Source organism: Xyrauchen texanus, chromosome 43, assembly GCF_025860055.1.
Source record: "Xyrauchen texanus isolate HMW12.3.18 chromosome 43, RBS_HiC_50CHRs, whole genome shotgun sequence".
Classification (NCBI taxonomy): Eukaryota; Metazoa; Chordata; class Actinopteri; order Cypriniformes; family Catostomidae; genus Xyrauchen; species Xyrauchen texanus.
This window is the reverse complement of record NC_068318.1, coordinates 14,580,971-14,596,624: the sequence shown is the minus strand read 5'-3', so window position 1 is coordinate 14,596,624 and position 15,654 is coordinate 14,580,971. Positions and strand designations below refer to the sequence as shown.

The 15,654-nt window shown below is 37.2% G+C and overlaps 1 protein-coding gene across 1 annotated transcript; it reads right to left on the bottom strand.

The window, feature by feature from the left end:
* Positions 1-2,975: 2,975 nt before the first annotated feature.
* On the bottom strand, positions 2,976-15,256 carry letm2 (leucine zipper-EF-hand containing transmembrane protein 2). Its single transcript, XM_052115933.1, has 11 exons — positions 14,906-15,256; positions 14,222-14,291; positions 9,398-9,839; positions 7,487-7,630; positions 6,903-7,040; positions 6,597-6,800; positions 6,256-6,375; positions 5,748-5,867; positions 4,816-4,920; positions 4,606-4,671; positions 2,976-4,495 (listed from the first exon to the last, which is right to left on the bottom strand). The coding sequence occupies exons 2-11, from the start codon at positions 14,266-14,268 to the stop codon at positions 4,442-4,444; spliced, it is 1,440 nt and encodes a 479-aa protein (XP_051971893.1). The 5' UTR covers positions 14,269-14,291; positions 14,906-15,256; the 3' UTR covers positions 2,976-4,441.
* Positions 15,257-15,654: the final 398 nt, after the last annotated feature.

The following is a 15,654-nucleotide window of genomic DNA, read 5'->3' as shown; positions in this document are numbered from 1 at the left end:
ATAATTAGACCAGTGCACTATGTAAACACATGCTAGGTAGGGAGAATACAGGTGAAGCAGGAGACTTTCGGATCATCAGTTTTATACAGTATATGATCCATATGGTTCAGCCATGACGTCACACATGACCAATTTAAATAGTTAAATTATCGCCCCTATGCTGTGCAGAGGAAAAAGGAAGAAATATTAAATACAAAAATGTAAAATGCTTCCTCAAACACACATAGGCCTAATTACAATCTTCCAGGTGTTAATGGTAAACTGGGAGTCTGGGACAACTTTTTTTGTCAAAGCGGGACACCTACCTGTTTTAAATACAACATTTAATTTTAAATGTAGTTATTAAATGTGTAATAACGGTACAATGGGGTTAAAGGCACACTTTAAGAAAATTTGGCTTTTTTTTCATCACAAAATGTATCAAAGTAAAAAAAAATAAATATATATATATATATATATATATACCACAGTTAATTCCGGTCCTCGAATCTGATTGGACGAGTGATGTTCCATGAGCACTGATGGTGTGACAGCATCAGCTCTCTGACGCTTCACTGTGTGTATCACTCCGCTTCTGTTCGTGCTGTTCTAACTAAGTGTAGTGTAAATGCTTTTTTGAGTAACAAACTAAGATGATGCTTACTCAAAATAACAACTTCAGAAAAAAGTCAACCATTTCCTGTTAATTTCAAACACATTTGGCATTTTATTACATCTCAACAAACTAATCTCATTATGATTGGATGAGTCAGTGTGAGCCCGCTATGGACATATTTCATAGCAAATCTATTTGCCCCACTTTAAAAAAAACAACAAAAAAAACAACAAAAAACAACAATGTGTTTAATAATAGGGGCCTTTAGCCCCTGCAATTACTCCAAATCCTACCCTTTCACTTATTGGACAGTTTTTATAATGATGTTTGATTTAATGATCTTAAACAAAACTGAAAATTATATATTAGTATTTTTTCTCAAAGGAAATATTCATTTCAGGGATGTTCATTAGCTACATAAATTTGCAACATTTAAAAAATATTAAAAATGAGATCAAATTGCCTCAAAATCACCCTTTATATAAACATTACACACAATAATCTCACGGAAGAGGAAACATTTGCAGTGCATAGGGTCAAACAGTTGTTAAGGAAAGTGATGTTGGTAGTTTTGCTTTTGCTATTTAGTGTTTTGGGAGAAAATAAAATCAATGGAGCATTTTACTCCAAAGAGCCTTTAGCCCTGTTGTACCCTACAATTTCCTTTATTGTGTTAGATTTACTAAATTATAAAATTCCCTATAACATTCAATATTTATAAAAGCTGGCTTTTCTTTAAATGTGGTTTAACAGCCCCTGAAAAAAGAAGCCTTTTTGTCCCATCGCCTACTAGTTTTAGATGAACTTAAAGGATAGTTCACCCAGAAATGAAAATTCTCTCATCATTTACTCACCCTTGCCATCCCAGATGTGTATAATCTTTTTCTTCTGCTGAACACAAATTAAGATTTTTAGCAGAATATCTCTGCTCTGTAGGTCCATACAACACAAGTGAATGGTGACCAGATCTCTGAAGCTCCAAAAGCACATAAAGGCAGTATAAAAGTAATCAGAACGTCTCCAGTGGTTAAATCCATGTCTTCAGAAGCGATGAGATAGGTGTGGGTGAGCAACAGATGAAGTTAAACCCTTTTTTTTTTTTTTTTTACTATAAATCTCCACTTTTACCTGCCCTCCTAACCATTCCTTTGTTTTTGGCATTTCACATTGTTCATGCATATTGACACCTACTGGGCAAGGAGGAGAATTTCTCCTACTATTCCTATAATGCTGGTTTTTATCAATCGATGTGCATACATAGTTGTGAAGAGTATTCACCCAAGAATAGCCCCAAAAGTATTTGGACACTTAATGACAATAAAATATCAACCTCAACTTCACTGCCAACAAATTATGCTAGAACTTTTCAAAGCAATTTTTGCGATTGGTGTCAAGGTGATTTTTAGTGAAGTTTGTTCTTCTCAAGTTCACACAGGTGCTTTTAAAAAACCTTTTGTGAAGTGCTTTGCTTTTTGTATAGAGTGCATGTGCTATGTTTCTCTCAACTAAATGCCTCTTGGTTTATTGTGTTGTTATATGCAATAACAGTCATACATTGCTTTTTTTAATTAAGCACTGTTTAACCATCTGATTGCACATTATACTAAATGTTACTTTTGCATTATAAAGTTTGTAAAAATGCAAATGTGTCAATGATACATGTTAAAACAAGCAGTGAGTCCTGTCCTTGTCAGACAACACAAAGCAATTAAAGGCATGCACTTAGTGAACTGAACTGTATTAGTGGTGGGGATTTGTGCTTAAATAAATGTGCTAATAGTCTAAATAAACAACATGGGAAAAACAAATCTGACTAATTTTCAAAATTCATCTCATGCCTTATAGCTGGATTATTTTGTAATTTTGAGTTCATGAAGCCCTTGAGCGTATAAAGAAAATTGCACATCTACTGTAACTGCCCATGTGCACTGCATTTCTAATGTTACATAAAATGTTGATACATAACAATGCTTGCAGCTGATAACAAGTGTTGCCCATGTTCTCATGGCAAAATAGTACACACAAGACTTATTTCCCAGTTATATGCCATCAACTTATTTGTCTACTCGGCAATGTCATGAAAAATCATTTTAGATTATGTACACACACACTAGTGGCCACCCAAAACTGTTAATGTACAGAATGATAAAAGCTCAAAACCAGTGATGTTGTTCCATGAAAGACTCTGAAGGGGTTAAGAAGTCTTATGATCAACCTCATGGTATGCACTAGTTGATCACTACCCTAATTCTCCACTGATCTGAGCAATGAAGAACTTCAATGGCATTCCTATTAATCAGCTGGTTTATATTTAGTTTTAAGGTCAGCTGAAATATTTAATGAGTTTGCAGCAAATACAATGATATGTAGTAATTCACATCCACATCAATCTTTTAGACTTTTTTAATTAAATGTTTTTAAACTGAACAAAACTTTTAATTAAATGAAAATGATAAATTGTCACTTTTTGGAAACAAAAAAAACAGTAGTATTTGTTTATAATATGCTACATGAAAAAGGGGAATTGTAACACTTATATTTAGACAAGGTATCTGTTGAAGCAGTAATGAGCACCTTGATTTCTTGACTGTACTGTAGCTAAAGACAGTATGCTGTTTTGCCCACTGAGAGGCAGTTTCAAATTCAATTTGACATATTTGATCGACTTACATAAAAAAGTGCACTGAGAAAGTGTGGGATAGGGTGGTTTGAAGAGGTACAAATTTGGATTAAGATTAGAGTTGGGTCAAAGGCAGGCAAAGCCCTGGGCTACACAAAACATACAGGTCAGATTAATCTATTAATTTTAAAATTAAATCTTTATAACATTGCCATATTATGATTTCCCCTCTCAGTGGTTTATCCAGTGCAATGAGAAACGCAATTACAATCCATAAGTTACATGAATCAAAAATAAACATTTGAGTTCAGGAGAATATCGCCACTGTATTTTTCATCGTAAGTGAAATGTAAACTTTACGACTCCAGTGGTCATTTAGCTTTAATTAATCAGTTTCAGTTTAGTTCAAAGGGGGGCACAGCATGAACACATTAAATAAACACTTCATGATAAACAACCCCCCCATCTGTGCCAAACTACAGAGTCTGCCATAGGCAGGCCTGGCGTAATTGCTACACTGCAAATCGCATCCCCCGAGGGAGTGAATGCAAAATTCCCTTGGCAAAGGGAATTTGAAAATGTCAAATAAAATAAAAAATACCCACGTACTTGGCCATTTACAATTCATCTGCCAAACTACATGCTAGCTTTTGCATTCTGCATATTAAAATAATGACTTAATTATTCTTTCAACTTTTAGCCTACACATATGGCACAGCCGACTGTATAAAGCAGCAGCACTTAGATCATATGCAGGTTTTTCACAATTTATTTACAAATTTACATAACGCAGTTCTGCAAAATGAGAGTTCCTTTAGCATTTCACGTCTGGATTGATGCCGTTTCATTGCTAATTTACAGAATCTGTCAAACTGAAGTAACTGAGGTATCGGAAAGTAGGAGTGATGTTTGAAATGTCTTTACAAATTGAAAGCTTTTGCATAATATAAACCATTTTCCCCTTCTTCTAGGACCAAATAAGTGATGAATGACCAGATATCAATGGAGATGGCGATGTCTGCTTTGGAGTTTAGCAGTTACAAGTCCATCAGGTCAATGTGAGCAGTGTTTGTATGGCTGAATGTGAAACAGAAGGGGCAGCAAGGCCTCTGAAATCCAGAGATTTGATGCTTCCTCTGCAGGAGTAGCAGCGATGACCTAACTGTACGCTCTTCTTTTCAGCTAGAACAAGTAATAGGTCTGTAGTAACGGGAGGAGGGCGCATCTCACATCCCATTGGCACTCATCTTGGATTTCTGTGACAACTCTGCCTCTTTAGCCTGATGGGTCAGAGCAAATGGGGTGAGAGTGGGTTGACATAACAGAAAGCACTATCATTCTAAGAACGGTCCTATAAAAGACTGCAGTAGGGAGAGCTTAAAACACTTACATGTATTAACTGAGCTTCTGGTGATGGCATGTCCAACACTCTGGGTTTTTCCAACAACTCTTCTGACTACAAAGAAAAGGTACATATATTTAGCAGAAATACCTCAAATTACTTATATTCTTTTGCTTGGCCATTGTTATGCAAGGCATTGCCTGAAGAGACCCAATGAGACTGATGTCTTAATTGATTATGTAATAAAGGCATTCTTACCTTTCTGTCTTTAATGACGGGAGAAGAGTCCACCAGCACCTCCACGGAGGATGACAATGGATTCTCTTCGGCTGAAGCTTCGCTCTCCACAGGAGGAGTGGCCTTCTGTTATACAGACGTAAACAGAAAGAGGGTCACTGGTTATGACAAGACCATAAACAATACCAATGATAACTTATCAGCTGGCACTTGTGCAATGACGTGCCAGTCTGCATTTCTGCCTGATATCAGAGCTAAGCATCAGTTTGTTTACATTTCAAGGGCAAGTAGAATAGAGGGGTATTCCAGAAAGTAAGGTTATCTTAACTTGCACTTACACGGTGAACTCAGAAAGGCATTCTCAGCAGATTGCCGAATTTTGTTTTATTTAAAAATTATACAAAAACTGTTCCTACTCCCTTAAAGATATAAATGAAATAAGCATCTCAGCAGTTTCTGTGACAGCTGTCCACTTTGTAAACAGCAAACAAAAATGTGTCCGCAGACATTGGTGCTTTTCACCTGTCAATCATTTTGCTCATTTTACTGAGCTGTATTTGAAGCACATCATTGAGGATATGATTCATAATGTTTGTCAGTAGAGGGCGCTGTTGTGTCACTGTTGAATTTGACAGCCACAGGAACTTTTGCTTGGTTTTGGCCTCAAAATTATCTTTGGAGGGCAGGGTGTTGGAATGAGGGGGCGTGGCTAAGTCAACGGTTCAGTCACGTGTAATCTTTAGAGTGCTAAAATCACTTACAGGATCTTTAAGTTAATGTTCTGGTTTAATTAAGAAATTAAACTCTGCTTAATAAAAATGGATTACATGGATACGTTTGATCTTTGAACACTATAGATGGGGCAACAATGATTGTATTATAGAATTTAAGCTAAAAACACATATGAGGCAAGGGATAAAAGACAAGATCTTTTAAGGATATTGAGAGTTTACCTCCAGTTTGGGCACAGGTGGGATGACTGGGGCTTTAGGAGTGAGGTCTGTGAGGTACATTGCACGCGAGAGCAGCAAGAGGGACGGTGGAACGTTCTCTTTGAGGTGCAGGTCCAGCCACTGAGAGACACAGAAAGTGAAAGAACGGATTAGCAATTCATCAATGATTCGAAACAACACATTTTTAGGAATGGGAATTGTAAAGGGCCATTCACACCAAATGCATTTTTGCATGACTCTGCGATTACATCTTTGAATGTTGCTCTATGCAAGTGTTTACGACAACATGTCAAGTTCAAAGAACTTTAACTTTTAAAAAAAACATCTCGAGACATCTGGATTCTGTTACAGTCATTGCGCAGTGCTTAGTTTTTTTTAAAGCAACAGATCTCCAGATCTAAAATATACATTATAGTGTTCAGAGTCTGCAGGTTTGGAAAGAAAGCAAACACACAAATCCTAAGCAAGCTGTTTTACAACTTAGTCAGGCTGGTCTGTGCACACACACCTGCTGCAGCTGCTGTCGGAGCTGATCTGTGGTCAGACCTAAAGATCTCATGCCACGACTCCTGCAGGCAGCCTGAAGTTCTGCGACAGTCATTGCAGCCACACCCTCTGTGGCAATCATCTACATTGAGACAAAAGCAGTAAACAGTGATTATCCAACAGCTAAATCATAAATTACCACTGAGCGGACAATAAAACAAACATTTAAAGGGATAGTTCATCCACAAAATCAACTTATTCAGTCACTGACAAACCTACAAATCGAAGCAATGTGTTAAGTAATAAATGAAACTGTAAAACTTTACTTTGGAGGGTCAGTGACAAGTGTCTGGTTTGTCTCACCTCATCGTCAGCCTTGATTGTGCGCAGCTGCATCATGAGTTGGAAACGCAGCAGGTTATTGGTGCCGATGGGCTGCAGCTCCAGCAGTTTGCACAGCGCCACCAGCTGTGGCCGCTCCAGGTGTTCCAGCGTCAGCTCATCCTCAAAGAGCTTGGAGAACTTTACAATGTCTTTAGTGCTGGGTTGTTCACCGGTGTGTCTCACCTGTAGCGGACAACAGGACCACAAAAAAATTTATAAAGGTTAAATCACATCAAGAACAATTTTGTATTACCATGCGTAAACGGCTTCAGTTCAAAAGCATACCTGCTGCACATAAGTGGAGAACTTCTGAGTTTCATCTCCAACCGCTGCTTTATTCCTCCTGGCCATCTCACCAATGGTCTCCTGCAAGAACTTAGCCAGCTCCAGTTTAGCAGCAAGCCCCTTCTTCTGTTTTTCCTCCTATTGGGGCAAAACAAATCAAATCAACAGTAAAGTTAATCACTAATCTTGAATTTATCATTTTTCTATTGTATTTTAATTCTGTTTTGGTTCCAAATTTCTAAACAAACAGTGGCACACAGATTTATAAAATAGTGAGTGTTTTAATCTTTTGATGGCAATAACAATCTGTAATAAAAAAAAACATATGGATAAATACAAAACTAGAGCAGATACAATGGGCCATTCAGGAAACAAAAGGAGGACTGGTGCGGTAAATTGCACATAAAACCATTGTTACGCATACTGTCACATTCAATGCAACAATTTACGTAAGAATGGCTTTCTGAACAATTCATCCAGTTTCCTGAATGAGCTTAATGAATCAAACTGCACTAACCCAATGCCACTTTCTAATGTCAGCAAAAGAGGACTAGTTGCATTTACATAACAAAAATAAGACGTACCTTCTTGGACTCAGTCTCAAAGGTGGAAGGCAACATTTCTGGAAAGAGCTTGAGAAAAACCGGGAGCAGAAACTCCATGAAAGGAACGATGACAAAGACCATGAATGGCACGAGACGGAACAAGTCAGCGCATGTTCTCATCAGCTGTGGAGAAAATGGGACAGGTCTTACTCAGAAATACACAAAAGACACACTCAAAAACTGAACTTTCACAGTCATAAATTTTACTCAATCCTCCCCTTGGAATTCATGGAAACAAGGGAACTTAAATGAACAGAGATGATTCAACAAAAAATGTGTTTTGTCAGCTTTACTTAATCCATGTGCGTTGAAACAACATTAATATTTTTTGTTTGGTAAACTGAAACTGGGAAGAGAGAGGATTTCTAGTTCTCAGCATACTTTGCATGTTACTCAATGTTAAAATGCAGTGTTATTTTACATTTACATTTATGCATTTGGCAGACGCTTTTATCCAAAGCGACTTACAGTGCACTTATTACAGTGACAATCCCCCCAGAACAACCTGGAGTTAAGTGCCTTGCTCAATGACACAATGGTGATGGCTGTGGGGTTATTTTATGTGTCTTTGTGCAAGAAAGAATAGGGGAGACTTGTTAGTGTTTAATGTTTTATTGAGATTTAGAATAATTTCTGTTATGTTGTAGTTTTGGGGGTTACCATACTGGTGCCCCCCACCATGTGTTTAGCATGCTTACGTTTCCGCTTATGTCACTAGCTAGCATATCACTAAAAGTACCTGTTTACACTTGGCCTCTTCATGCGTTTTCACTGATCATGAAAAAAAACAGGTCTAATTGACCTCCGAAACTTATTCGAGACAGACGCGATGGATCCAATCACTCAAACCAATTGCATTGGGCTCGGTCACGCAGTAAATAATATCAAAAGAAATTAATGCATGTTGTAGGAGAGACAGAGCATTTTTCCTCATTTATTTAACACAGATCGCTGATGAATCTGAAACTAAACACTGACAATGAGCACAGCTTTATACGTCTCACCTACAACATAGACGCACGTTGGGCAAAGTCACTGTTTTAAAATCACAGCCCGGAATTAGCATAATCACGGAGGTGAACACTGTTTTATTGGCATACAGCGCAGGAATTGAAGATCGGATTTATATCCGTTTGGCAGAGACACGTTGATGTGGCCAAGTGCTTTTTCACAATCAGCAATCCAATCAGTAAAAACGCATGGGGCAAATGTAAACAGGCCCAAATAGTTCAATTGAAAATATTCTGACATGTTAGGTTTTATTTTGTTTACTTGACCAGCTAGGATCCCTCTACTTGGAGTATTTAAATTGAAACTGCATGGTAATTTTAATCTAATAAAACTAATTTCAAACATGTTGTTGAACCACTGTCCATGATTGACAGTTTTTAAAAAAGAAATTTTATTGCATATGGGTTAGTGCAAGGATCTCTTTTTGGCTTAATTCAGCTGTACCTCCAAGGTGTTACCCCTCTTTGTTATGTAATCCTGTTTCTGTCACATTACATTATAAATCCTTGACAAAGCACTGGTTTGTTCTAACAGGATTACTGAACATTATTACCTTGTCCTGAGACTCAAAATAATTTATTTACGTAACATACGTAAATTACGTATTAATACTGTGTGAGATTTGAGTCTATAACAAAAATAAATGTACCATGAAGTATTTTCTTTTGGACATGGTTACTTTGAAGTCCCATGTAAATAAAAAATTTCAGGAGGTAATTTTTCAGCACCATACCAAAGTATCACGGTATTACCATCTGATAGCGTCACAGAACCATGGTGACGCTGCAACCTTTTTATATGAGTAACATCAGTCTTCTAATCGAAAACATCCCAGAAATATATTCATTATGATTTTTTTTTTCCCTTAAGTAGACATACCCTCCGTCTCTCTCTCCTGGTGAGCAGCTGTCCGTGTAATAACCTCCAGACCATCCTGGCAGCGATTTTTGTGTCGATTCCCAAAAGGCGGAACCCATGGTAGTAATGCTTGAGTTCATCTAAGACTCTCTGGCCTAGGGACTTCCCTGGCACTGCTGGTGGTGGTGGTTGAGTGCCAGAGGCGGCTGGGACAGATTCACCTTTGCTGGGCTCAGATCCTGTAGCGCTATCCTTCGCCTCTTGAAGCCAAGCATAAGAACTGTGGAGTGGACGTGCAGCTAAGCAACCAGGGCGAATGTAGCTGGAAGTGTAGCAGGGATAGAGCGGCCTGGGACGCCTGGCTGTGAGAGCAGTCTGTCCGATGAACTCAGAGTGGTAGTGTATGCATGCGGTCGAGGGCAGGGAAACGCAACCATGTCTTTTAGAAAGCAAGTAGGATCCCCTGTAAGAAAACAAGAACTGTGAGCACCAAGGAGGAGACATTTTCCCATGTTAAAGGACAAATAAGGTACAATATTTATGGAATGTTCCGGTACAGTAGAAGTTGCAAGGATGCACCAAAATTTTGGCCCCTGAAAATCTTAGCTGCATATTTGAACATTACTTTAAAATCAGGTAATTGAAAAAGCATTGATTATGTTGCACATTAAAGTCCACATCCCCAGAGGTGAAGTGATGGCTATCTTTGTCACTAGAACAATAATAAAGTGTGTTTTCCAGTGCTTTGGTCCTTACAGTCAACCAATATGACATTAAGAAGCATAAAAGCACCATTATGACTTATGCATTAAATTGAATGTCTCTTTTCACTAAAATTAGTTAATTTTGCTGCTGCATTATCCAGTAGAGTAGTTAACAATAAAGGTCTTCTTAAGAGACAACACGGTTTTTTTTATGTAATTCTTCTCCAGCTACGCTATTTTATTTTGAAATTTGTAGTTATAGAAAAAGTGGCTTCAGTGCATCTCTAATAATAACATTCATGAATTTGTTTAATTATTCCAAATAAAATCTAATTAAAAAAAATCATTCGGTTTCAGTTTTCGGCCCAGTGTGTTTAGAATGTTTGGTTTTCGGCTAAGAATTTTCATTACACGTTTGCAATAATGCACTTACAATGAAAGTCTATGGGGCAAGGAACTGCACCAAGACATATGTTAAAATTCACACCCTTTTGAATGTACAGCCACAAGACCTAAACATTATATGCATTAGCATGAGAAGTATGATAAAATTGGTTACTAGTCTTGTCTGTGCAAAGTTATTTCCAATCCTCTCATGAACATGAACTGCCAGTAAACTATAAAGATAAATTAGTGCCCAAATAATTTCAGTGATACACCAACAGGGTAAGCCTTTGAAAAAGAAGCTGTCTGTCACATTATTTAACCAATCAGGTCAGAGTAAACTGGTCAACGAAAACCTAATTTGACTGGTTACTAGAAGCAGGTAGACACTTTCCCCACTCGCGCTTGCAAAAAAGAAAGTCGTGTCAAATGTGTGAGTGCAACAAAAGGGAAGATGAAACGATGTATATCGGAATATTTCTGGAAAATATTTTCACCACAAACACAAGTCATTTACACTTTTGCAGTAGTTTATTTTTACACACACACACAAACTGATCCTACGCAGTTAATCCATTTAGTTGTTCATGACACCATTTCTTTGCTTGCATAAAAATTTCACATTTAGATTTTGAAATTTAGATCAAATTTACTTTGTGTTAATATAAAGTTACAGATTCACACCACATGAATTATGCTTATGCAAAGCATTTAAGTATTGCTAAAAAATCTAATATTACGATTGCAACTTGATTTACACCTTTACAAAACATTCAGGGCTTATGCAATTTATTTTTATGCTTACAATTTGAGTTACACTTTCACAAACCTTTCTCTACACATGCAAATCTTTCAGGGACTTATTTCTATTCATACTAAAATGCAGTAACTTAAGTAATATAGATATATATACATCCAATATTTGGTGTGGCCACCTTTGCCTTCAGAACAGCACCAATTCTCCTAGGTACACCTGGACACAGTCTCTTTATGTAATCCCAGACAGACTCAATATTCAGTGGGGGGCTTTGTGGGGCCATGCTATCTGTTGCAGAGATCCCTGTTCTTCTATTCTATTTGCAAAAGGAAAGTTTGGGAGTCTAAAATGTAAATTTCCTATTGACACACTAAAGATGAACATATAAATAACCATCTTAAAACAAATGTTTTTGTGAAGTATCTTATTTGCCTAAGATTTTTGCACAGTAATATATATATTAGGGATGCACCGATACGATACCTGGATCAGTATCGCTCCGATACTGAAGCTTTTAGATGAGGTTTTATTGGGTTTCAGTCCGACGAGACCGATCTAAATCCAATAGTGTGTGTTAGTCATGTTTGTTACTGTCAAGTTCCAAAAATGAAATAAAAGAACCATAACAACACAGTTAAAGTAGTTAAAAAGACTTGTGCATTTTATTCAAAGCCACTTGAAGATGTGCGATAGCTCTGTGAATCACAAAAGGCTGGGTTTAATAAATAAATATATAAAATGCACGTGCAGCTCCAGCTGCTCTGTTTATACACACACTCGTGGCTATTTTTAGCCTTCACGCGGTGCGCAATATTTGAGTGCTACTTAGGGTTGCAACGGTATGAGATTTTCATGGTACGATAACAGTCTCAGAAAATATCACGGTTTCACGGTATACGGTGTATATACGATATTACACAATTACTATAATAACTTGAAACCTTTTTATTGAAGTATGTGTAAAAAAAGTCTCCCTTTTGAAAATAAAATAAATAGAAAAAATAAGAATGCTAACAGAATTATAAACATGATAAAAAAATAGCATGTAACTATAACATGTTATATAACTAAAGCATGTTAGTTTACATGTTAAATTAACTACTAAATGAAAAATAACATCAGCTGTGTGAGCTTATAAAGTAATGTCCTTTGATTATTAACAGTTAACATTTACTTTAACTCAGTGGTTCTCAACTGGTTTTGCTTCAGGACAGATTTTACATTGGAAATCACGTGTCGACCTGCCTTAGATTAAACATAACCTGTATTTAATGTATCCTGGGTTGCATTTCCTTTTATGTTGTATAGTTTTGTTCATGGTTTTCCAGTACAAGGACATGCATCAAGTGACATTATTTTTGTTGTTGATGTCAACAAAAAATTAAATTTATAGAACTTTTGAGGTTTGTTGCAAAGCGGGCGAGTTTACTTGTTTTTTTTCTAAAACTTTACCTGTTTACATGCTAAAAGTGTCATGATTAGATTAGATTCAACTTTATTGTCATTGTGCAAAACACAAGTACAGAGCCAATGAAATGCAGTAGATGCGGGTCTCTTCTATGGTTTTGCATTTTTTCTCAATACCGTAGATAAGCAAATGTATCACTTTTCAAACCGTGGTATACCGTGAAACTGGTATACATACCGCTGCAACCCTAGTGCTACTAACGAACAACATCTTTGATGTAGATGCTCAAAAGGTCGCTTCACTTATAATATGCAATTAGAATAGCACTGGTTTTTCTTTCACCAGAATTTGAATAAGAAGCTAAGTAAATTAGTGTGAACTTGCCTACAAACAGACACAGTTACAGGACTTCCTGGAGAGTTCATGTCAAAATAAAAGTGTGAAGGTTTAAAAGTTAAAGGTGCACGATTGAGATATATTACTATTCAAATATATTTTTATTATTATTACTTTTTACAAATTATAATAGTATTTAAGTTGAATGGGTTCCAAAAAAATAACTGTGTGAATGAAAAGTGAGCTGATATCTTACAACTATATTGAAAAAAAAAAGCTTCTTTTCTACTGATGACTTATACTGGAATTACTGTTAATTAAGTTTGTGTTTCTTTACATATTAAAGAGCACACCCAATTAGTTCCACACAATTATGTAAAAATATTCTAAACTGATTATGCAAAAAACAAAAACGGAAGAGAAAACGGTTTCGGTGCATCCCTTATATATATATATATATATATATATATATATATATATATGGCTGTCAATTTAACATGTTAATTCAGTGCGATAAAATAACACGTTAAAAAAATGTATGCAATTAATCGCACTTTATACAGTGAAAAAAACAACCTTCAGCAGCAACAACACAAACATGCGTTACCTTCTTGCATTCAAAACACTTGAAGGAGCGCAAATACAAGGGGATCTCAAGATGTGTCTAAAAATTTAGTATTTAACTTGACACTAGACACATTTTATGTTTATGACGCAACACACCCGAGACGCTACACAAGCATGTCTGACGCAGGTGTAAATTGACGGGTCCATAAACACGCCCTCGTAATAAATCTCGAACGGATTGTCATATTCACTTGTGAAATGGATTGCTGTGAACCGTTTGCCAATGATTGACTTATGATCAATAATATGGTAGTAAACAATACATTGTATTCTAAAGCCGCTTTTTGTATTGTCTTATCAATGATTAACTCTTCTGCTACAAGAATGTAATGCATTTGAATTATCTGAATATTTTTTATTATTATTATATATATATATATATATATAAGCAAGCTTCACATTTCTCCTTTAAACCCTCCAGAATGCATTGTCCCCATAGACTTCCATTTAACGCATTATTTTTTATGATGAGGTATGAGTTAACATTTTTGTCTGTAGTAATCTACAGCATGCCATGATTTGAACCCGGAACATTCATTTAATGGAGAGTTAAATGAATGAACAATACTGGGATAGGATACAAAGGTTTATTTTGATAATAGCATCTTGGATGATGATGATGACCTCACCTTGATCTCGTCACGGCCAGAAGCACCTGTGAGCTGAACACTGCCATTATGTGGTCAAAAGCAGGGCGTCCTGCAATGAGACATCAATGCAATTTTAATTACGATCACATCATATACAAAAACCCACAGGCGTGACGTAACACTCATAAATGTGACGCTGTCGCATGACGATGTGGCCAGTCGTGGCACTGCACACAAATAGTGACTCAAGTGTTTAACTCGGCGACTTGTGTGTTGCTAGTACAAGAACAAAAAAATGCTAAAGGCCAAACATGCCACATTTCATATTAATACGTACCGATAGCACAAAAATCGCAAGCAAATGTTCCCGTCTCAATACATCCGGCTATATATTATATAATAGTTACAAGACATAGTTATGCATAGGTAAAAACAGTGAGGCTTTAATGACGGGCAATGAAGGCCACAACAGCAGAGGCCGCAGACTCAAAACACTGACTCTAACAATACTTCATTCATTCACTAGTCTACAACACGACTTTTACAACTCGTGATCGTGAATACACTCGTAACAATATCGATCAACCTCAAAGAAAAGCGATCGAGTACTTTTTTTGTGTGTCATTCGTTAATGTCTAACTTGACAGTGAGCGGAGACTCAACTGAAAGCAAAGAGTAACTAGGTGGGCTAAATCAGATATTGGCGAATAAATAACAACCAACCTGTCGAAATATGTCCGTTTTGTGTCGGCTGAGACTGCTATTAGGCTGTAACCATTGGATATTGTGTCAGATCGGATGACGGTGGGGGGAAAAATGTTCGGCTCGACAGCGCTCCTCCTGCAGCTGAGGGTCAAATTTCCTCGGAGGCGAGGCGACCGCACGGGAGAACAACGAACCTTTCGCGAGACGAGATAATCCATTCACGACGGTATTTCACTCCTTAAGATTAAATTCAATATTTAGATTAATGTTGATGGACTCTGTTTCGAATTTTAGACTGGGCTGTAATGTTGCCTCCGATGCCCCCCGGTCCAGACCTAACCGTCCTACCGAGGAGGATCATGCGATGAGAGCAGACACGTGATTGACAGTGCTGAGCACCAATAGACGAGCGATACGCGCTCTTGATGCTAGCCAATCAGCTGAACGGGGTGTACAGTGGAACTTCCCATGACCTCATCCGTGACGACGAGGCCAGAGAATGCGTGTCTGCGGTTGCTGATCTCAAATCAGTCTTGGTTCAGTGTTGCCATGACAACAGCTTTATCAACCGTGCCTGGAACAGCGCCGTTGCAGTGTTGTTAGCACACGGTGGCGCTATTTTACAGTTCAACAACGCTTGGGCCTCAAGAATAGTTCACCCAGAAATACAATTTCTCTCTTCATTTACTCACCCTCATGCCAACCCAGATGTCTATGACTTTCTTTCTTCTGCTGAATACAAGCAAATAATATTTTGAAGAATCTTT